The following is a 24,919-nucleotide window of genomic DNA, read 5'->3' as shown; positions in this document are numbered from 1 at the left end:
GTTTGAAGAAAATTAATCTGATGCAGTTGTTAACTGGGTATTGAACAGTATCTCTCTTCCAACTTTTTTCTTCTTTTTCAGAATTGTTTTGTCTAGTTTTTACTTCTCAATATAAATTTTAGAATATCTACAGAAGATTCTGCTGAGATTTCGATAGGGACTGCAGAATCTATAGATCAAAATTTGGGAAGAATTGACAATTTAGTAAGTCTTCTAATCCATGAACACAGTATATCTCTCCATTTATTTAGATCTTCTTTGATCTTTGTTGGAAGATCTTATCTATGAATTCAATTTTAAAATACTTATAGGACATTCAAGTTATCTATTTATTCTCAAGTGAGTTTTGGTAGTTTCTATCTTTCAAGAAATTGGTCCATTTCAACTAAGTTGCCAAATTTATGGGCATAGGGTTGTTTGTAGCATTCCCTTAACATCTTATTAATGTCTGCAGGGTCTGTGATAATTTTCCTTATCATTCCTTATATTGGTAATTTGTACCTTCTTTGTTTAGCTAGGTTTGTTAAATTTTGTAGATCCTATGTAAGAACAAGCCTTTCATTGCTTTTCTCTTTTTTTTTTTTTTTTGGTTTTTGTTTTGTTTGTTTGTTTGGTTTTCAATTTCATCGATTTCTTATTTAATATTTACTGTTTCTTTTCTTTTGCTTGCTTTTGACCTAAATTGCTCTTCTTTTTCTGATATCATAAGAGAGAAGCTTAAGTTACTGATTTTAGATTTTTCTTCTTTTCTAATCTATGCATTTAATGCTGTATATTTTCCATTAAGTACTGCTTTAGCTGCATAGCACAAATTTTGATATGGTGTATTTTTTTTTTTGATATGGTGTATTTTTATTTTCATTTCCTTTAAAATATTTTCTGATTTCTCTTGAGACTTTTTCTTTTTTGAACCATAGGTTATTTTAAAAATGTATTGTTTTATTTCCAAATACTTGAGAATTTTTAAGGTTTCTCTTTGTTATTTGTTTTTTAATTTTTAACTTAATTCCATTACGTTCAGAGAGCATACATTATCTAATTCCAGTTGCTTTAAATTTATTACAATTTGTTTTACAGCATAAATATGGTCTATGTGAATGTTCCATGTGCAATTGAAATATTATGGGATGGAGACTTCTTTAAATGTCAGGTTGAGTTGTTTGAGAGTGTTGTTCATATCTTCCATATCCTTGCTAATATTCCATCTACTTGTTTCTTCATTTCTATCAGTTTTAGCTTCCTGTATTTGGGAGCTCACTTGTTGGATGCATACGCATTTAAGATTGTCATGTATTATTGATGAACTGACCCTTTTATCATTATGTATTATCCCTCTTTATCCCTGATAATTTTTCTTGTTCTGCAGTCTCCTTTTTTCTGATATTACTATAGCCAGTCCAGCTTTCTTTTGATTAGTGTTTGCATGGTATCTTTTACCATCATTTTACTTTTAATATAAATACGTTGTTATAATCGAAGTGGGTACCTTGTGGATAGCATACAGTTTGACCTTGTATTTTTCTAGTCTGACAATCTCTCTCCTTCAATTAGTAAATTTAGACAACTTTATACTTGATGTGGTTGATATCATTGAAATTAGAGCTGACATTTTATTATTTTTCTGTTTCTACATTTGGTTTTTGTTGCCCTGTTGCTCATTTCTTATTCTTTTAGATTACTTGAATAATCCACCATTTTTAGTATCATACTTTAATTTATCTATTTTTTACTATAATACTTTGCATTATTTTTTAGTACAAATTTTCACAATCTACCTAGAGATAGTTTACCACTTCAGTTAAAATGTAGAAGACTTGTAACCATGCAAGTCCCCTATACCCTCCCCTGATTATGTTATCATAGTTATATATATTATGTCTGCATACATTGAAACTCTGCCCCCCAGACACATAATGTTAATATTTTGTCTTAGTGTTTATGTATACTTTAAAGAACTTAAGAGGGGGGAAATAGCCTATTATATTTACCATTTTTTGATCTTCTTTTATTTCTAAAGTTCACTGTAGCATCATTTCCCTTAAGGGTGAAGAACTTTAGCATCTGTTTAGAGCAGATTTGCTGGCAAATAATTTTTTAGTTTCCTTCATTTGAGAATATTTTTTATTTTGCCTTTATTCTTGAAGGATATGTTTGGTGGACATAGAATTCTGGGTTGACATTTCTTTTCTTTCTTTTCTTTAAATATGTTCTACTCTGTTCTGGCTCCATGATTTCTGATGTAAAATCTGCAGTCTTTTGAATAATTTTCATCCAAATATAATATATCGTTTTTCTCTGCTGCTTTTTTAAAAATATTTTTTCAAAATATTTTTTCTTTGGTTTTCAGCAGTTTGATTATAATGAGGCTGGGTGTGGGTGGGGGTTTTTTGTTTATTTGGTTTCTCCTTTTTAAGGATTGAGTTTTGTGAAGCTGTAAATTTATGTGTTTCACTGAATTTGGGAAAGTTTCAACCATTTCTTCAAATGTGTTTTCTACACCAGTCTCTTTCTCCTTCTTTCTGGGCCCCAGTGACATGAATGTTAAACCTTTTAATATTTTCTCACAGGTCTTTGAGACCCTGTTCCTTTTTTTCCCAATCTTTTATTCTCTTTATTATTCAAATTGGATTATTTTTTTTCACGGGTCATCAAGTTCACCCATTGTTTCCTCTGTTGTCTCCTTTCTGTTGTTGAGTCCTTACAGTGAAGTTTTTATTTCAGGTATTATATTTTTCAGTTCTAAAATTTTCATTTGGTTCTTGTTAAACTTTCTATTTCTCTCTTGATAACACCTCTCTTTCCATTTATTTCAAAAAATATTCCCCGTTACCAAATGAAGAGTTGTTATAACAACTGCTTTAAAGGTATTTTTCTAGTAAATCTAACATCTTACTTTTTCTTTAAGAATTAGTCACATTCTGGTTCTTTGTATATCAAGTAATTTTTGGACTGAATCCTGTTATAGCAGCCTGAGCAGATTATGACACCCCTCAGACTCTATGCACAACAGAGGCCCCTTTTCCCAGCTCTTCTATCCAGAGAGATGGATTTTCACTCAGTGTTTTAGGTGACTGAATTACCACTGCTCTGCCATGGTAATATAGTTCTGTGGCTGGGTTGACCTGGGGGTAGGGACAGAAGAGAGAACAGAGAGATTCCCCCCACCTCCACTCTCTGGCTCGCACATGATCATTTTCTCCGTCTTCTACTTTGAGTTTTTGCTACCTGTGCCTGCTGCACAGTTCCCCCCATTAGGCCTGTTCTCAGACCAAAGCCAAAAGATAAGGAGAAAACACACACACGCACACACACAGGAAAGTCACCACCCCCTTATTGGTCATTACTCAAGTTTTAACTTTTTTCCCATTCACTTCTTATTACTTACTTTTTAGAATCTGCAAGTAGTTGATTTTTGTATTTTATCCTAAAGTTTTCATTGTAATCAGTGACAGAGGTAGGCTATAGTGGTCAACACCAGAAGTCCTTTCCTCTAATTTTGAGATGGTGTTCTTTGGACCAGTCTTCTCCATGCGGGGATAATCTCTTATAAAATATCCATTTTTAGAATGAGTTAACTTGTATGGTGTTTGTCAGATGTTCTTTTTGCTGTTCCTACTTCAGTGGATCGTCATATGCAAGCTTTATTTGATCTAGGAAAAGAGGAAAAAAGAAGAATCAGCATGGACTCGTCCCTTAAAGAATATACAATTTAGTTGGGTGATGCAGCTAATAAATTATAGAATTACCGTAATAGAATATTATCATTATATGAAAGTACCATAAATGTAATATGGATGAATGGCTAAAGAAGTTCAGTGAGAAAAGAGATCAAGACAGGCTTTGTGGACTGCATAGCATTTGAGTTGACCTTGAAATGTGAGTAGTACTTGAACATGAAAGGATGGGGAAGAAGTGCATTTTGGACAAAGAAACAGCATGAACAGGGGTATTGTGGCTAAAAAAAATGCGGAAGCAACAGAAAGAAGAGTGAGTCATTTCAGTTTCTTTAGGGAAGCATAAATGCTGTCTAAAGCTCACATAATCCTCCAACCTTAAAAATATTTCCAAAATGTAACAGAATGAAACTTTTACATATAAGTTTTATTTCTAATTTCCCTCTTACTCCCTTTAGTTTCTTATGGATATGATTCCCTTTTTATTAGTTGTTTGCATCTACTCTTTTCATCTCATTTCTTCCTAAATATAATTAATATTATAATATGAATTCTGTCCCCCCACCCCCTACAAAATCATATGTTGAAGATATAACCCACTGTGTGATTATATCTGGAGACAAGGCCTCAAGGAGGTAATTAAGGTTAAATGAGGTCATAAGGGTAGAGCCCTCATCCAGTAGGACTGGTGTCCTTGTAAGAAAAGGAAGAGGCACCAGGGTTGTGCGTACAGAGCAAAGGCCACTTGAGGGCACAAGAGGGCTGTGTTGTCTGCAAGCCAAGGAGGGAGACCTCTGCCAGCACCTTGCTATTGAACTTCCAGCCTCCAGAATTGTTAGAAGACAAATTTCTGCTGTTTGACAGTCTGTGGCGGTTTGTTATGCCAGCCCAAGCTCACTAATACATTATATAATGCTTATATTGGAGGACTAGGGTTCCTTCCATTTGGTACAAATGATCCAATGAAATACTAAATTTGTGTTGTAATGAGATGGAATCGAATAGATTATCCTGATTCATCCCAGCTTTTTTTTTTTTTTTTTTTTTTTGGCCCCAGTCACCTTTTATTTTCTCCTCCTGTTCTTCTGATGCTTGGCATGAATTTGCTGTGCTCACTTTTGGAAGAGTGTGACAGTATCTTTAGGAAACTGGCCAAAATTATGACTTGTGTTTACTGAAACTTCTGAGAGAAAGAAAAAGAACAGTGATCTTAATGCTGATTACATTTCACAGCAGATAGAAAGCTCTGTGGTTGGATACCATGTGGTGATGGCAGATACTGGTTAACTCTTTGTGACCCAACAACACCCTGGGCAGTAAACTGGGCGCCTTGTGGTGGTTCACTGCTCTTGTTCTTATCCTAAAAGGGAGATGTGAGTGAGAATAAAGCAATAAGTATGAGCTCTCTCATAGTGCAAAAACCCTGACTTTCATAGAATATATTTGTGTTCATAAGAAGCTTGCAATCTCTAGACAAGTATGTAGTGAACTACATATGTGACATTAAATATACAGCTGTTTGAAACAATTACTGGGTCAACAATTGTGTTAACACTTAAGGATCGATGGTTATTATGAAGATTAAGTGATATAAAATTTTGCTTCTCACCATTTTTTTTAGACCACTGTATCTTTAATGGTCTAGATTTCAAATAGAGATGTGATGTCTCCATCCTTTCTCTTTCCCTCTTGTGCAAATGACAGCAGATAGAAGTTGAGGAAATGAAGTGGCTTGCCCAAGGTCACAGAAGTAATTAATGGCAGGGCCTAGTGAAGAATTGGAGTTTCCTGATTTCTAGTACTCTTGATGCTTATCATTGTGACTTAATTAGCAAGAGCAGCAAACATTTTCAAAAATATAATTTAACACTTAGAGAATTGTAATTTTCCAAAAGGAGTAAAAGAACTTGTGTTAAGTTTGCCAGATGGCTTTTGTAGTTGCCGTTCTAGTAGCCTTCTCAATTTAAATGTCTCTGCTTCAAGAACACAGTTTCTCAAAACAAGCTAAAAAGTAAAATAATACTATAAAGTATAAACTGTAAGAAAGTGATGCATGCCTCTTAAATAGCATAGAGACAGATCATGGCTTGACCAGCATCGTCTTTCTTTCCCTTTCAGGAACGCAAGAAGGTGGCCTCTGATGATAGATCCTCAAGGTCAGGCTAATAAATGGATCAAGAACATGGAAAAAACCAATAGTCTTCACCTAATTAAATTAAGTGACCCTGACTATGCCAGGACTCTGGAAAATTGCATCCAGTTTGGCACCCCTGGTATGTACTTGAATAACAAGCATACATTACAGAATTGCCTGGAGAGGGCACAGTTAACCCAAAATGATGTAGGGCTTTTTTTTTTTTTTTTTTTTTTCTTTTCAAGATATTTGTGTCAGACTCATCTTAAATGATTACTTTGTTAATATCTTTCGTTATTTATTGGTAATGAATCAAGTGAGAACTTTAGAGATTATAGTTCTGACAGGTTAGGATGCTTTCTTTGTCTCAAGATTCATTTGGGATACGTCTTCTAATTTAGCTGTTTTAATTTTTATCTGTTGTTTGCCATTCTTTAGTTCTCATTATAGCTCCACTTCTGCAATTAAAATGGCCACTTGATATGCCAAAAGTATTTTTTTTTAAATTGAACCCAGTGTTTATATTTAATTTATTTATTTTTAAAATTTATGGCTGTGTTGGGTCTTCGTTTCTGTGCGAGGGCTTTCTCTAGTTGTGGCAAGCGGCGGCCACTCTTTATTGTGGTGCGCGTGCCTCTCACTATCGCGGCCTCTCTTGTTGCGGAGCACAGGCTCCAGACGCGCAGGCTCAGTAGTTGTGGCTCACGGGCCCAGTTGCTCCGCGGCATGTGGGATCTTCCCAGACCAGGGCTCGAACCCGTGTCCCCTGCATTGGCAGGCAGATTCTCAACCACTGCGCCACCAGGGAAGCCCTCAAAAGTATTTTAACACAATATTAGTCCAACTATCTCTTTGTTCTTCTCTCGACTTATCCTACAAAAGTGGCAGAGAAGTGAGTGCACATTTTACGTGGCTGACTATTATCTGCCGTTTACAATGGAGAGATTAAAAACATGACAAGAATTTTTCAGTGAAGCTCTATGCACAAGTCACATTTGTCAAAACAAAAACCAAAATGCTTATGATTTGAGTATGTTGGGGTTATTAGTCACGTTTTGAATTCACGTTACCTATCAAATTTTGACTATTTACTTAACCATGTAAATTGCCAACATTATGAAAGGAACGCATTAAATATATTTAGCCCCAGGACAAGTTTAGCAAATCCCAGTTGCTAATAGAATGAGTATTACATGGAAGAATCAAAAGAGATATACCAAATAGACTTACAGACAGTTTATTTTTGTATATTAATAATGAGTTAGTCTTTAAAATATTAATTACAATTTTAGGCTTGGTTTGGGTGAGCATGAAATGAAAAAAATCTATGTCTACCTACAAAATGTTGTGTTCATATATATGGACACACAGACACACAAAGAGTATTTCATTCATCCAACTGGTGTTCTTGGAGTATAGTATAATGATATGGAGTTACCAAAAAAGGGACAACCTGATCTCTACTATCAAATATCTTGCTTGTTGAATGGGCAGGATCAGACAATATATGTAACTGTTATAAATTAGAAAGTGGACATACTTCACTAACCCTTGTTAGGAGCACTGTGCACTTCTGGAATTAGAGTACCTGCCTCTGTTACTTAGTACTTGGTTGCAGTGACCTTTCTGAGACTCAGTTTCCCCATTTATACTTTGACCATATAGTGTGAGGAAGAAATGAGTTACTGTAATTTGGGTACTTACGACAGTGTCTGATAAGCTCAATTTATATTTTTTGTTTGGGGATTTACTATGTGGTTTATGTATATTATCTCTCTTTTTTATTATCTCTTAATTATATTAGAATCATACATAATTATTTTGTATAATAAGAAAGGCACAGATGGTAAGCTATGAATATTTAGAGCAATCAGGGAAGATTTTTTTTTTAATTTGTATTGATGTATAGTTGATTTACAATGTTGTGTTAGTGTCAGGTGTACAGTAAAGTGAATCAGTTTTACATATATATATACATCCATTCTTTTTCTGATTCTCTTCCCATACAGGTTATTACAGAATATTGAGTAGAGTTCCCTGTGCTATACAGTTAGTTATCTATTTTATATATAGTAGTGTGTATATATTAATCCCAATCTCCAAATTTATCACTTCCCCTCACATTTCCCCTTTGGTAACCATAAGATTGTTTTGTATGTCTGTGAGTCTGTTTCTGTTTTGTAAAAAAGTTCATTTGTATCATTTTTTGTTAGATTACATGTATAAGTGATATCATATGATATTTGTCTTTCTCTGTCTGACTTATTTCACTTGGCATGATAATCTCTAGGTATCCATATTGCTGCAAATGGCATTATTTCATTCTTTTTTATGGCTGAGTAATATTCCATTTTATATATGTACCACATCATCTTTATCTCTTCCTCTGTTGATAGACATTTAGGTCACTTCCATGTCTTGGCTATTATAAATAGTGCTGCAATGAACATTGGGGTGCATATACCTTTTCGAAATATGGTTTTTCCAGATATATGCCCAGGAGTGGGATTGCTGTTGGTATGGTAGTTCTATATATAGTTTTTTAAGGAATCTCCATACTGTTCTACATAAGGGAAAATTTCTTGAAGGGATTGGCACCTTAAATACTTCAATTAAAATTACTTAATTTAACTTAAATATTCAAAGAATTTCGTTGACACAATAAAAGCAAGTAATAATTGAGCATCTACCATGTGTTTGACATTTTGAAGATCTCTATGATCACAGTCACATATATTGATGTTAGTATTGCATCATTTTAGAGAGGAAAGGGCCATACAATCTGTCCAGTGTTTTTCAAACTATGGGTCACAACTGTGGGAGAGAGAACCCACATAGTGGGTCATGACCAGCATTTTTAAATGAAACGCCATGGAATAGAACATATAAAGCTGCATAGCATGGAGTAAAGGTAAGCATTATTTCATGAAATTTTAGAAGTTTTATGCATATGTGTGTACTTGATAAATATTTAAAATGTATTTCTTACTTGGAGTTGTGGCCATAAAAATCTGAAATCCAATAGCAATTCTAAATAACCACTACATTTTATTAACAAGGTAAGGTGACAGAGAATGTTAGTTACGTGGCTTAACTAAGACTGTATCTCTAGTAAAGGGGAGTCTTAAAACTAGTCCCCACGTCTTCTGCCTTTGTTCATTGTTTACTGTGTCACTCACAGTTGCTTTAACCTACTTTTTGGAATGAAATAACTTTAAAAATGGATAATGATAATTCACAATGCCTTCTAACATTAATCATCAGAGGGAAGTGAAAAGTTTTAAATCTATGATAGAAAGAGAAACAGGTGGCAGATTTTGTAACTATTTTTATATTTAACCTTCAAGTAAAAGAATCAGCTACTGTTACAGTTTTAAAACATAAGCAGTTAAAGACTCTTCCATTTAAGAAGTTCTCTTAAGATTTTGACCTGTTCCAGGACACTGCCTTCTGATCTCTCATCCCTCGCAGGCAGCCTGGGTAGAGAAGGCAGAGGTTTTGGCTTCACCCACCTGCCTCTGCTTCAACCAGAGCAGGCCTCCCTTTTTTTGTTGCTTATATTGAGTTTTAAGATAAAATCCTCTGTGAAAAAAAAGTCTCCTGCTGCTTAAAAAAAAATGTTTGAAAGCCAATGTTCTAGAAAACAGAGGTATATCTGTATTAGCTACACCAATGGGTAAGGTGTGCATAGGATGTTACTCATGTTAATATTGCTGATAAGGCAATTTGTTCACACCTCAATAAAACTGGAAGAATAAAAGAATATTTTTTTAATTTTTAAAAAGAAATCAACTTGTATAGAGGAGCTTTTAATGGCTTTCCATTAACTCTGTGAAAAAAATTCTTTGCATTTAGAGCAAAACCTAGCATTATCTGAGCCTTCCTTGTTTTTATCTTATCTCCTAGCACTTTCTTTTCTTCCCCCCTTGCATATAACGTATCAGGGAGGCAAAACTACTTCTGGCTCAATGTTTCTTTCATTTGCTCATTTCTTTGTTCATTATTCATTCACGTAACAAATATTTATTTTGCAAGTAGCATGTGCCACTGAAAACAGAGCACGCACAGACAGACTTGATCTCTGCTGTCTTGGAGCTTATTGGTTTAAAGAGAGAGACAGAGATTACACGTGGGGTGAGGATTAGATGGGAGTACAGGGTACACGGGGGCAGGCAGTACATATAACAACATGAGGCTGTTTCTCATCTCTTAGCTTTCGTCTGTGCTCTTCCATCCATTTGGTGAATTACTTTAATTTTCAAACACCTTTTTAAGATGAGGCTCAAACACCTTTTTCTGTGACATCTCTCTTAACCTCTCCAATGAAGTGCCAACACTGCAGCTTTTACAGATTTCTATGGTTGCCCTACTATTGTGTACATAAATGTTTCTCAGCTCCAGCTCTTTGAGGGTACCCAGTAATTGATTAATCTACTTTGAATACAATATGCTGCACAGCTGAACATACTATGCAGATTTTTTCCTATTAATTTGAAGTCTAACATAGGATAATGTAGATAATTCATAATTAAAAAACGGATATCAGTTAATATCCTAAATGCAAAAGAAATATGAAAAGAATACTTGGTTCTCTTTGTTGCTAAGAACAACTGCTTTGAGCAAGATGATCTGCCTTACTCAAAGACATTAGCAGCCATGTGTTTGGATTCCCAGTCTTGGCTTCCCACAAGGTTTGCAAATACTGTGATGGGCTGGCTTTTGGGAATGAGAAAGGAGGTTTTTACATAAACCAGCATATTGTTAACTTTGATGATAGAAATATGAAGAGAAGCCTGTCTCATAAATTTTCTCCTGTATTTTAACATGAAACATACTTTGATTTAATTAAAAGTGAGAGAAATCAGAAGTTAGGGTCAATAAATTGAGAGCATTCTGGGTAATTCATGTATATATGGATTTTGGGGTTTTTTTGTTTTTGTTTTTTTCTGTTTTCAAGCTTAGAATACTTTTGCTTTTCCAGTGAGGCTTATAATAGAGTAAATATTCAATGCTGAGAACATATTTCTTTGAAATCTGGATGCTATAGAAATCTTTCCTAACAGGCTTAAGAATTTATTCTACTGGTGAGGAAATAAATTTTCACTTTTGGGGAAAAGAATCAAGTCTGTAATACTTAAGTTTTATAGTGTATATTTTCGCTTTGAAAAAAGACATTTATACATGTTAATGTAGACATTCTTAATTCCTTGTGAAACTAAAACGATTTACGGAGAGTAAGGGATGAAATTGTATAATATCATTTTTTAGTAAAGAATAATTTAAATTTTAGATTTTATGCAGAAATTGTTAAAAGTTGAGGCAATTAAGCAAAACTTAGATGTTATAATATTTCATGAACAGAATTTCAGTCCATAACACTCTAACAAATTAATAGATTTTAAAAGTCTGATCATGTAAAAATAAAAATGAGAAATTGATATCTATTATCACTATTATTGTTTAACATTATTAGGAAAGTTCTTTTCAATGAGGGTGCTATAATATTTGGAAAAAGGAAACAATATTATCATATTTGTAGATAATATATTTCATCTAGAAAACCAAAAAGAATTAACTGAAAAGCTATCTGAAACAAAAACTTAGAATGACTTTAACAATGCATAGTGAAAAAAAATGAGAAAATTTCACACACACAAAAAAAGAAGACTTGAGTAAGACATCAGTTTTTCACTGATAGGAAAACTAAATGTTGTGAAGACATCAACACTTTCAGAAATAAACATTTTAGAAATAATACTAGTTATTATTTCTAAAGTTAACCTAGAAGAAAGTACAGAGGCAATAAAAATTCAGAAGAAGAGTAAATTTGGAATTAACTGTTCTGGAATAAACTCTAATATTGATACATGTAAGCCTTTAATGCATTAGAAGGTAAGCGTTATAAAACAACGGAAAATGATAGGTCATTCAGCAAATGGTGCTGCAAAAATTGGTTTTGTGGAAAAACATATCAAGTCATAGTCTCATCTTACACCAAAATGTGCTCCAGATGAATTAAAGAGTTAAATATGAAAGAAAAAAAGAGAAGACATAAATGCTAAAAGAAAACGTAGGGGAATAAGTTGTCTTTGATGGGAAAGAACTTTCTAAGAAAATACACAATGGAAAAAGATACAAAAGGAAAAGAATAATAGATTTGACTCTACAAATTTATAATTTAATCCAAGAAACATTATATAAAAGAAACTTAAGAGAGAATATCAACAATATTAAAAAATGCAAATAAAGTTTTAAAAACTAGCACACTGTGACAGTTGGTGCCCATTGTTCCCTAATAACCGTTCTCACCTCCTTACTATTAGCACTCCCTGTGTTTACCTGGGCACATTGCATTCAGAGTAAAGGAATAAATTTCCTAACTTCTGTCATCATGTGACTGTGGTCTGGCCATCAGGATGTAAGTGGAAGTGCCATTTGTGATCCCCAGAAAATATCCTTAAAAGATACTTCTTCCTTTTCTGTTTCTTCTTTTTTTTTTTCTGATGGCTGCAATGTGCGTGTTCTCTGAAAGGCTATTTTGGCCAAAGAGATAAAGCTGTATGCCAAAACTGGTGAAGCAGCAAGATGGCAGGAACTTGGATCTCTGACAGTTTAGACACACTGTCCTTCCAGTCTTGGACAGATTACCTCAGGCTCCTCTTCACATGAGATATAAATTCCTTCTTGTTCGTGTCACTATTATTTGGGGTTTTTTAATGACTTGCCGCTGAACCTAATGGTGAAAACATGCCCCACGATAGGAAAATGGGCAAATATTTTAGCATACAGTTTCTAGAAGAAAAAGTATAATTAGCCAAAGAGCACCTAAAACATCAAGCCCAAAATACAAATTTTAACAATATTTTTTACCTATCAAATTGTAAAAGTCATGACTATAGTATTTAATGCTGGCAGTATCACACAGTGGTTAAGAGAGCTGTGTAAGGAGCCAGATTGCTTAGTTCAAGTTCCTGCTTTGTCATTCACGAGATGATTTAACTGAAAATTTTACTACAGTCGCCTGGCTTCAGTTTCCTCATCTGTAAAACTGGGGTAATAATATTTGATAGTTTTTAAAAATTAATTAATTAATTAATTTGTTTATTTTTGGCTGTGTTGGGTCTTCGTTGCTACATGCGGGCTTTCACTAGTTGCGGAGAGCGGGGTCTACTCTTCATTGCTGTGCACAGGCTTCTCACTGCAGTGGCTTCTCTTGTTGCGGAGCACGGGCTCTAGGTGCGTGGGCTTCGGTAGCTGTGGCACACGGGCTCAGTAGCTGTGGCTTGCGGGCTCTAGAGCGCAGCCTCAGTAGTTGTGGCGCACGGGCTTAGTTGCTTCGCGGCATGTGGGATCTTCTTGGACCAGGGCTCAAACCCGTGTCCCCTGCATTGGCAGGTGGAATCTTAACCACTGCGCCACCAGGGAAGTCCCCTGATGCTTTTTAAAGTTGTGAGGATAATGACAAAATAAAATGCCAACATGATGCCTAGTGTTCGTAAGTACAGTGATATTATATAAAAACAGGTTTAAAAACAGCAGAGTGAGTGCTTATTGCAACTCTGAAACCTCTACAGCCTTTCAGGAAAGTAATTTGGCAATATAAAAAACCTTTAAAATGTTTGTAACTGTTGACCATTAATTGCACTTCTAGGACTCCAGCCTGGTTAAGTGATCAGAGATGAACACAGGGGTTTATTCAAAAAGATGTTCACTGCAGTATTAACAGTTGGAAAAATGGGAACAATCTAAATAATAGATTAATGTATTTAATATACTATCATGCACTCATATTATTTACCCATGAAAAATAATCATTTTATTCAAGCAGAAAATTATAATGAATTTAAAAATCATCTGACATACCTGTTTCTGTTAAAGTCTCAGCAGCGAAGGAAATTGACAAGACAATTTTAGGACCTTATTTAGCCAGGAGTAACCTGTGGGAAGAAGTGCTGCAACAGAGATCCAAATACCTGTCATCCCAATGCCCTGAGCTGCTGCTTTCCCATCCAGAGTGCACATCCCGTCCCTCGAAGGACTCCTACAAAATGCCATGATTCGAGTTTGGCTATGGTAGCACCCCAAACACCAAAATGTAAGACTTCAATTTGGCAAATGTATCAAGTACCTTAGCAATGTCACTGATCTTTGATCTGGGATTCCCTTTCTAGAATGCTTTCATAAGAAAATACTGTATAACACAAAGTTGTTGTAGACAGTGCTACCTATAATCTTGAGAACAGGAAACAATCCAAATATCTAATAATGGAGTATTGGTTAAAAATGAGAGAACATTAATATTAGACTATTATGCAGGAATTAAAAGCATGTTTATTGTTTTTTTTAGTAACATGGGAAAATATTTATGCTATAATGTCAAGCAAAATAATTAGGATATGAAATTAGATATATTGTTTAGTCTCAACTGTGTATAGAAAAAGATAAATCAAAAATACTGAAAAGAAAAATATTTAAATTCATATGTAGTTTTATGTCATTTTTCTATCAAGTTATATATGCTATGAATAAATTATGTAAAATATTTTGGGGAGGGAAAGATTAAGAAAATATGACTAGAGGTTGTTTTTCAGTTTCATCTGTTGAAAGGTAAAGTGAGGCATATCAAAAATTTTGAGAGTTTGAGCAAAAATCCATTTAAACCAGGAGGTGCCAAACCAAAAGTGATAAGGAGCGTCCCTCCAACAGGAGCTGGGGAAAGACGTATACTGTACAGAAAAAGTAAGGAAGCAAAGAAAGGAAACTATTTGATTGACTACAGTTTAAAGCCTATTTGGCTGCTTGTGATTGGTTGTCCTTCGAGTTTTGATTTCATAACCTTGAGGCATTTACAGGCTTAAATTTTGGTTTACTTATGTAAGCTACCACACCTTACAGCCGTCTCAGTCTAATGGCCTCCTTGTTTAATTAATTTAACATTCCTTTATTTTTTCTCTGTATTTTCCACATGTTCTACAATAAGTGTGAGTTACTTTTGTAATTGAAAAATATAGTAACCGTTTAAATAACTACAACTAGAAATGCTTTTTCTCTGGTGTCTTATACCTCGCTGCCATCATACTTGGGCATATAGTGAATCCCAGATTGGGGGGGCAGTCCTGAGTGACACTCTGACTAAGACTATGGAAGCAGGCAGGATGACCAGATAACCCCACCAATGAAGCCCTTTCCACATACATCCATTTATTTTTATGGCATCATTTCTTTTTAAAATTATTTCTTTTGGCAATTACCCATTTTATTTTATTTATTTATTTTATTGAAGTACGGTTGATTTACAAGGTTGTGTTAATTTCTACTGTACAGCCAGGTGATTCAGATATATATCTATAGACACATTCTTTTTCACGTTCTTTTCCATTATGGTTTATCACAGGATATTGAATATAGTTCCCTGTGCTATGCAGTAGGACCTTGTTGTTTATCCATTCTATATAATAGTTTGCATCTGCTAATCCCAAACTCCCACTCCATCCCTCCCCCCCACCTCCCCATTGTTCTCTATGTCTGTGAGTCTGTTTCTGTTTCGTGGATAAGTTCATTTGTGTCATATTTTAGATTCCACATATAAGTGATATCATATGGTATTTGTCTTTCTGACTTTCACTTAGTGTGATAATCTCTAGGTCCACCCATGTTGCTGCAAATGGCATTTCACTTTTTATGGCTGAGTAGTATTTCATTGTGTATATGTACCACATCTTTATCCATTCATCCGTTGATGGACAATTTAGGTTGTTTCCATGTCTTGGCTATTGTAAATAATGCTGCAATGAACAATGGGGTGCATGTGTCTTTCCAAATTAAGAGTTTTCTCTGGATATATGCCCAGGAGTGGGATTGCAGGATCATATGGCAACTCTAGTTTTAGTTTTTTGAGGAACCTCCATACTGTTCTCCATAGTGGCTGCAGCACCAATTTACAAGAAGGGTTCCCTTTTCTCCACACTCTCTCCAGCATTTGTCTTTTGTGGAATTTTTAATGATGGTATGGCATCATTTCTTTATACTCAGAAGACAAAAATAGTTTTATGCATAACTAGAAACAGCAGCAATTTAGAAGGCTGAAAGAATTTGGAGGGTTGAAGGTTTACAGTCAATATTTAAAACAACATGAAATATTTTTCTGACTTTATTCCAGTGTTGCTAGAAAATGTTGGAGAAGAACTAGATCCAATCCTGGAACCTCTTCTACTAAAACAGACCTTTAAGCAGGGTGGGAGCACCTGTATCCGACTTGGGGACTCTACCATTGAGTATTCTCCAGACTTCCGCTTCTATATTACTACCAAGCTAAGAAATCCTCATTATCTTCCTGAAACTTCAGTAAAGGCCAGTGTCTAAAATAAATGTTCCTTTACCAGATTTTACAATTAATGGCTGTATTTTCCTCCTGAGCCATAAGAAAAACAGGTCTTCCTAAGTAAAATGGATTTTGTCCTTGTTTGGCATTTCCTGAAATTGCTATAATAATTTCCAAATGTTGCTTTTGTATGTGCATGCAAGTAATAAAGGAGCCTTCAGTATGCAGTGAAAAAAGACCATGAGAATCTAATTTCTGCAATTGATATTATTCTTAGATTTTTCATTGTTAAAAATAGATGACATATATGCACATTTTTCCTTTGTAATAAATGATAATATGCTAATTCTTAGAATGGGAATTCAGGAACAGAACGCCATTCTTCTTTCTCAGAATAAGGTTGCTGCTATCTGATTTTATATAGTTACTTAAAGGAACTGTTTTAGATCACTCGTTCTTTTAAAATACTAAAAATTCCTTTAAAAAGTAAAGTTAGTTCAAAGTTATAGTCAGTGACTAAAATGACTTGAGACATTGATCTGTAACCAAGCTTCTGGAGGTTAGTCCATTTTTTATTCCCAGTTCTTAGCCCTGGTTGGCACTTGATAAATGTTTGATAAATGTTTGTAGAATGAACGAATGAGGAAGGGAAGGATAGTTTTCATTTATAGAAGCTAGGAGGAGGGAACATTAAGAAATATTCAGATTTTGAAAGAAACATATAGAGGCAAGATTTATCCAGAGGGTCCAAATGCTGTCCTTTATTAGAAATACTTAAATTAACATGGGCATCTCTCTGTAGAGCCAGAGGAGGCACTAAGATGACATAATTCATGCCCTCCAAGGTGAATACTCATGGTCCCTGCTCTCGAGAGGCTTACACTGTAAATAAGCTGTATGTCAAGTGACAGTATTTATGACTAGGAAGACATAGAGGGACAGAAGACATAGGGGACACACTTTAGACTGGACCTTTAGGGAAGTCAGGAAGACTGGGGGAAGGTGGGGTGACCCTTGAGCTTAGTTTGAAAGACACAGTGTTAAAATATGAACATTCTTAGCCACTGTTTTCAGTTAATTAAAATAAACATGTTTTCTAAACACCTAAAAATTGGGTCATGTATTCACCTATTAGGAGAGGCAGTATCTGCTAGTAGTTAAGAGCATGGATTCTGGAACCAGACTCCCTTGGTTCAAATCCCAGCTCTGTCACTTGCCAGTTGTGTGACTTTGGCCATGTTATTTAACCTCTCTGTGCCTCAGTTCCCTAGTCTATAAAATGGGAATAATAAATGTCTATCTCATAGTGTGATGTGAAGACTAAATAATCTATGTAAAATGCTTGCAATAAGGTCCAGCAATAGTGTTATGAGAGTTAACTATTAGAACTATTATTTAACTTTTAAATATATGTGAAAAAGAATGACATATAAAAGAAAATAAATCCCAAAGCTGCATTACCAAAAAAAATTTTTAATAAATCTCATGGAAAACCTTTTTTACTTTTCATTAAAATTTATGAAAATATCACAAATAACATAAATAATAATTTATGTACACTAATAACTAGTTATAGTAGAAGTCATAAACCACTGTGGAGAGGAAACTATTTTATGATTCAGTATTGAAATCCTTCAGATCCCTAGAGTGTCTTATTGCTTCATTATTTTTAATTGCTGGGATTGATTAAACAGGGATTAGAAAACATAGTGAGGCGGTTACTTGCTTTCATTTACAAATTAAAATTCTGCCTCTTGATCTTATTTTTAGGATCTTTTATGTACCTTTTGCTTTCAAAAGTACCCAAGGGATGGTATTGTGCTGCTATAGTTCTTTTGAATCTAAATGAAAATAAAATTATGAAATCATATTTGTATGATTTTAAATGTTTATTTGTGAGCAAATGGCTAGACTTGCAAAATCTTGATCTCAAAACATCTAACATTAATGGAATATGAATGAATACCTCTTTGTGCCTGAGGTAAAAGTTGTAAAACATACATTTCCCTAAGCACTGTGACGATGGTTTGGAGAGTAAAGCAAGTGTAACCTGTGCACTTGGTTTCTCATGCCAACAGGAAAAATGTCTTGAAAACATTAATGATAATTTTTCCAAGAATAAATGCCAGAGCAGTAGAGAATTGCATAACAACATTGAATCATTTTTAATTGCTCAGTTTCAAGAATTGTTGCTTATTATTCCATATAAATTTATGATTATGCCCATGGAATCTACATTTAGTGGCATCCAAGGCCCGCCGTGGGGCAAGCCAGGGGGAAAGGTTTAACCCGAGGACACCACCATGGAGAGGGTGCCTGGGTTTGGGCAGAGGAGGGTATTGCCTTCACAAGGGTACAGCAAGGAGCTGTTTCACGCTTCCTGATCACAGGTAGGAAATTTCTCACAAAAACAAAGTTACTCTGTTCACGAAGAGGAAATATTCTCTTACCAGGGAAGGTGGGGAGACCCAAGTTCTCCCATTCCTCAGTCAGGGCTGAAGCACGTGCAGATGTTTCATAGTGTGTGTCTGAGATTTCACAATCAGTTCAGCTTAGCTACAATGAAAGGCACGTGAAAGGGAGGAATGGGAAGTGATACTCAGGACATAGGTGCAGACCTTAATTCAAGACGTGAGGGCAGGCAGACTGCAAAATAGAGGCTTAAAAAAGCAGGGGGGCGGGGGAGGTCAGCTTAAGCCAAGGTCGAGTGTTCATCGGTTTATGGATTCATTGGTGACCAGAGCCAGAAAGTTTCTGCAGTTTATTGCTGTGTGTATTGATGGGTATGCGGAGGCAGGAGTGAGAGCAGATTGTAGAGGGCTGAGGAATGAAATAAGGCAGAGACAGGAAGCATATACAAGTAACATTTTCAGTTATATAGTTATGAAGGCACAAAGAGAGATCGTTCAGTAGCTGAAAGGGATTGTGTTGATGATTTGTTTTTTGCTTTTTAAAAAGAGAAACCTAAGCATGATTACTTTCCCACTTATGGGAAAGACTCAGGAGAGGAGGTATTTTAAGTTGTGGGCAACAGAGTGAGACCTGCCTGTAAGAGCCGTTAGGTACCGGGATGAAGCAGTGTTAGCAGACTGCATCTTGATGGACACTGTTGAACTGTATATTCCTTAGTTCATAGTAGTGGCTGAGTATCATATTTTAATATGATGATATAATACAACATAATATATGCTATGTTGTAATATGATATTATAGTATATATCATTATAATATGTAATATGATTGTCATGTTGTGAATACCATATATACTTATGACAAGTAATTGTTCTTTTTTCTCTTATGTCTTTGTAAGATCTCCTTTGCTTTTTGACACCACTGGGATCCTTAAAACATAAATCAGTTAGTCCAGCCAATATGAAGGATGGCCTCCAGCCTGATTCTAATTGATTTGGGGATTAAAAGGTAGTCAGAAATTGGACCAATTTGAAATAAGAATAAATTGATCACCAAACAAAACCCTCTGAAGTATTACATTTATGACCATGAGAAACTTCAGTGGGTTTTGAATCCAACAATCCAGTTTGCCTATACCCTTAATCACAGTCTCTACAAATTCCACTTTCACATATACTACCATGGTAAATAGAGTCAGTTTTAAGATCAGAATTTGAAGTGTATAAGCAGAGGCTTTCTCTGTTGAGGCTTTCTCAACAGAAATAGTGATGTAATTGTTGTGTACTCTTTCATTTATAGGTGACACTATTAAACTTCATGATCACTTCTGAGGGAATGCAGGATCAGCTTTTGGGAATTGTGGTGGCACGAGAAAGGCCAGACCTTGAAGAAGAAAAGCAAGCCTTGATATTACAAGGAGCTGAAAACAAAAGGTTTTAAATGTTATAAAACACAGAATTATTCTTACTTGTTTCAAGATCACTTAGAATCAATTAAGTGCATTTTAAAGATCTACTTTGTTAGGTTTAGTAGGTGCATTGAATGGAAAGACTTAAGTGGAAAATATATGGTATTACAGAGTCTCTATGTTAATTTGGAAAATTGCATTGCAGAGTATATTTTTACATACAAGTTCTTAGGCATTGGAAGAATTCAGAGGCCTGCCACAAGTCAAAGCAATATATTTTCAACTATTCAACGAAGTTTTAGCACAAAAGTTTTAGTATTCATTATGTAACTGAGGTTACCTGTTTTCACTGGAGCATAGTCTGAATGAATATGTTGCACTTCATTCTCTGCTTGTAATATCTATATCATAGGTAAAAAAGGGTAATACTCTAGAAGTCATGAAAAATTTCAGAAAATAAATGGAATGATACTTTCCATTCATTGGGGGCTGAGATTCTTAATGGCAGAGTAGATGGGCTTACCATATCTCTCTCTAGTTACCACATAAATGATCATTAGAAAGAGAAGTGGAGCAGAAAGGCCTGTCTTTTTGACATTTTGCAAGATAAGAAATTAATTATACAGCATCACCGTTACGGATATTTGTCACAATGTGATGCATTTCTTAAGGTTACAAGCTCTTTGTTTCTTATGAAAGAATATATACGTGAAGTGACTTTTAATGATTTCTTCTTCTTCTAAGAAAATTGTTTTATTCCAGGCAGTTAAAAGAAATAGAAGACAAGATTTTAGAAGTTCTTTCATCTTCGGAAGGCAATATATTAGAAGATGAAACTGCCATTAAGATATTATCTTCCTCCAAGGCTTTGGCTAATGAGATTTCTCAAAAGCAGGAAGTAGCGGAAGAGACAGAGAAAAAGATTGATGCCACCCGCATGGGCTATCGACCTATTGCCATTCATTCCTCCATCCTGTTTTTTTCTATTGCTGATTTAGCTAACATCGAGCCCATGTACCAATACTCACTGACCTGGTTTATTAACCTTTTCATCCTGTCTATTGAGAATTCAGAGAAATCAGAAATTTTGTCAAAAAGGTACGTAAAAACAATACTAATTAATAGTAATAGTAGCTAATGCATGCGAAATAAATAGTAATCGGTGGCCTTCATTGTTGTTTCAGAGTGGTGTGCACCTTACAGCCACATAGCTAGAGTGAAGTTGATTAATAATTGTACCAGAAATAAATCTGAGGGTTATAAATTGAACAGATGTGACCAAATTCAGTCTGCCAGGACTTTGTTTAAATAGATAATGGGATTATAATATAATTCTAAAAAGAGGAAACATTTACTTCTGTTTATCATTTGCAAAAGTTATTTATGATGGGAGGTGTGGAAAGAGGAGGTAGTCCCCCTGAAAGATATGACTCTTACCCTCTGTAAGCTTGCATTCCAAAAGTTACATATTCACATTTTGATATACACATGTATAAAATTTGCCAGATAACAGGGTTTCTGAAAAATAATTTTGTGATTGTGTTATTCTTATTTATATAAAATACCTTATTTTACTGTTGGCTATTGCAGTAAGTAATGGAACTAAGACCTACTTAATAGTTAGTCTGTGAGAGAATAAAATTTCATTTGTTGTCAGTGAGATAAATTTTAGTTGGTATTAAAACATGTTTTTAATAGAGTCTAACATTAAATTACTTCTCGAACAAATAATTGCAACCTTCGCCCTTTATAACTTTATCAATCAATACGAAGCAAGATACTTCAGTTTCTTAACTGTTCATACCCACAAAAGAAACTCGATTTACTGCTTATCACCTACAGTTAAGAATTATCTTTTAGAAATCCAAAATGCTCATCTCTTGAAATCTAAATTGAATTCCTTCATTTATCATGGTAGAATTTTGCTAAATTCTAAATGTTCTTAGACTGAGCAATTTTTGGTTAGTGTCATTCATTATTTTACAAGCCTGTATATGAGACTAATGAAGCTGTAGGATTGACGCTTGGCTTAACAAACAATTTTTCAAATGTCTGCCCATGAGAAAGAAAAGAAAGGGAAGAAGAGGGTATCTTTACAGAAGGAATGCATGACGGTAGAGTTTAAAGTTTCTTTTTATATTATGATATTTGAAAATGTTCAGTTTATTTCTCTATTTCTTCCAGTATCTGACATTTTCAAGGTTAGCAAGGATTACTGAATACAGAAAACAAAAATTTAAGTGACCTTTCTTAGAAAAGTTCCCAGCCCTTTGCATTATTGACTTGAACATGCATGTCTGGTTTTCACACTAGATCCTGAATTCCCTGAGGCAAGGATTTTTTTTTTTTTTAATATTCCTAGAACCTAGAACTTATCACAGAGCTAATCACATGGAGCAACATAGTACATGATGTTCTGCTTTTCACTGCAGTTCTTAATTTCTTCCTTGGTTAAAACAAGATCACTGGGCTTCCCTGGTGGCGCAGTGGTTAAGAATCGCCTGCCAGTGCAGGGGACATGGGTTCGAGCCCTGGTCCGGGAAGATCCCACATGCCACAGAGCAACTAAGCCCATGCGCCACAACTACTGAGCTTGTGCTCTAGAGCCTGGGAGCCACAACTACTGAGCCCGCTCGCCTAAAGCCCATGCTCCAAAACAAGAGAAGCCACCGCGATGAGAAGCCCGCGCACCGCAACTAGAGAAAGCCCGCACACAGCAATGAAGACCCAACACAGCCAAAAATAAATAAATTAAATAAATAAATTTATTTTAAAAAAACAAACAAACAACAAGATCACCAGAATGCTATCATTTTAATTAGTTTAAAATCAAGGTATGTCCTAGAGTCTAGGGAAGAAACTTTCTTTGCTTTGTCTCTTAAAGACATATTTTGTGTACAAGATTTAAAAATTAGGACAATTTTATGCTTTAAAAATAGTTATTGGTTCCTTTATTACCTCATTATATTCAATTAGGACTCAGCCACAAATATGACATCTGCTTCTTCATAACTATGATATAGCCCCTTACGATTTATAGGAAATAAAATTCTTTTCCCCAGATGTAAGATTTGACTGAAATCCAGAAAACAAAATGTGCCTTTTTATTTTTAGTTAAAATCCTTTAATGTAGAAACAATGAAAATCATATTTATGACTAAAGTGATCTTAAAAATATAATTCTGGGACCAAAGAGTAAATAGAAAAAAATGCATTTGAAAACTTTGATTGAAGTTATTAATACTCTTACAGAAACATGCAGAAGCCAGAAGTATTTGCTCGATAAATTTTCGTAAGTGAGCACACCTGTGTAACTAGCAGCCAGGTCAAGGCATCGAACATTATCAATAGCCCAGAAACCACTCTGTGTCCCCTTCTAATCACTATAACCCCATCCCCCAAGGTAATCACTGTCCTGACTTTCAACACTAGAGATGAGCATTGCCTGTTTTAGAACGTCATATAAATGGAATCGCATGGCCTGTGCTCTTTTTTGTCTGGCATCTTGCACTTCACATTGTGAAAGTTATTTTGTATTGCACAGTGCAAAGCAGTGGTTTATTCACTTTCATTGTTAAATCGCATTCCCTGTGCTCATTATTGTTGGGCAAGTGTAAAAGCAAATCTTCTCCCAATCCAGAAATTTTCTCCACAAAGTAGTAGAGAAAGAAAACAGTTTTTTATTGAATAATTATTAAACCAGAATGTGATCCGCATCTACCGGCAATCCACTAAGAGACTGCAAAGACAGAAATCTTCTCCTGACTTTACCAACTGAGTTAGCAAACTGGCTTCATCCAGAGGAAAAACAAATGTCTTATCTTTATGACAGGAAGTAGTTTTGCAATGAGGAGCCAGGTGCCCATGAAGATGGCTCTCAGGTCTTTGAGAAGGACATTCCTGGGTCATAAAGTTGACAAAAAGCCTGCCTAGTTTTCACAAGAATTTATACACATTTCAAAGAGATGAGAAAGTACGTATAATTTTAAATTTTCAAACGTAAATGCTCTAAGAAGAAGGAGGAGAGGGAAATCTCTAACATTTTCAGTATAAAAAAAAGTAAACCTCATATTTTTATTTGTCCTTTCACTATACCACAAATTATTCATTCACTCTACTGTTGAGGACATTTGGGTGGCTTCCAGTTTAGGGCTATTATGAATTTTTGCTGTCTTGTACACTCTTGTACGTGGATATTGTATGTACACATGTATGGTAGGTATATATCCAGGAACACAATTGATGATCACCGGGTATGCATATGTTCCATTTTAATAAATATCGCCAGGCTTCCCTGGTGGCACAGTGGCTAAGAATCCGCCTGCCAATGCAGGGGACACGGGTTTGAGCCCTGGTCCAGGAAGATCCCACATGCTGCGGAGCAACTAAGCCCGTGCGCCACAACTACTGAGCCTGCACTCTAGAGCCCGTGAGCCACAACTACTGAAGCCCACGCGCCTAGAGCCTGTGCTCTGCAACAAGAGAAGCCACCACAAGAAGCCTGCACACCGCCACGAAGAGTAGCCCCCGCTCGCCGCAACTAGAGAAAAGCCTGCGTGCAGCAACGAAGACCCAACGCAGCCAAAAAAAAAAAAAAAAAAAAGAAAAAGAAATAAATTAATTTCAAAAAATATCATTAATAAATATTGCCAAACAGAATTCCAAAGTGGCTACAGCAAGGGAGACTCTTTTAGGAGTCCTACTTAATCTTCCTTTTTTAGTAAATAGTAAGAAGCTAGCTGTCATTCAGAAATTAAAGGTAGAGTTCTCAGAGAAATCATTTTTTGTCAATCATTGATAGACATCAGATAACCTGTTAAATATGTACAACTTTTACTTGTCAATCGTACCTCAATAAAGCTGGGGGAAAAAAACAAAAAAACATCAGGTAACCCGTGTCCTCTGGGCAACTATTGAATTATACCTATAACAAAGGCATAGAAAGCATGTGACTATTAACACCAGAGTAC

The 24,919-nt window shown here is 35.2% G+C and overlaps 1 protein-coding gene across 1 annotated transcript in view; it reads left to right on the top strand.

Moving 5' to 3' along the window:
- DNAH7 (dynein axonemal heavy chain 7) overlaps window positions 1-24,919 on the top strand; it is a 249,393-nt gene that overhangs the window by 171,677 nt on the left and 52,797 nt on the right. Inside the window, exons 48-51 of the mRNA XM_057551036.1 lie at window positions 5,793-5,947; window positions 15,968-16,158; window positions 19,841-19,974; window positions 20,712-21,047. Of these exons, the coding sequence (XP_057407019.1) occupies window positions 5,793-5,947; window positions 15,968-16,158; window positions 19,841-19,974; window positions 20,712-21,047 (816 nt within the window). The remainder of the gene's footprint in view (window positions 1-5,792; window positions 5,948-15,967; window positions 16,159-19,840; window positions 19,975-20,711; window positions 21,048-24,919) is intronic.

This window comes from Balaenoptera acutorostrata, chromosome 8 (genome assembly GCF_949987535.1).
Source record: "Balaenoptera acutorostrata chromosome 8, mBalAcu1.1, whole genome shotgun sequence".
Taxonomy (NCBI): domain Eukaryota; kingdom Metazoa; phylum Chordata; class Mammalia; order Artiodactyla; family Balaenopteridae; genus Balaenoptera; species Balaenoptera acutorostrata.
Note: the sequence above shows the minus strand (reverse complement) of the source record. Positions and strands in the feature narration are given on the sequence as shown.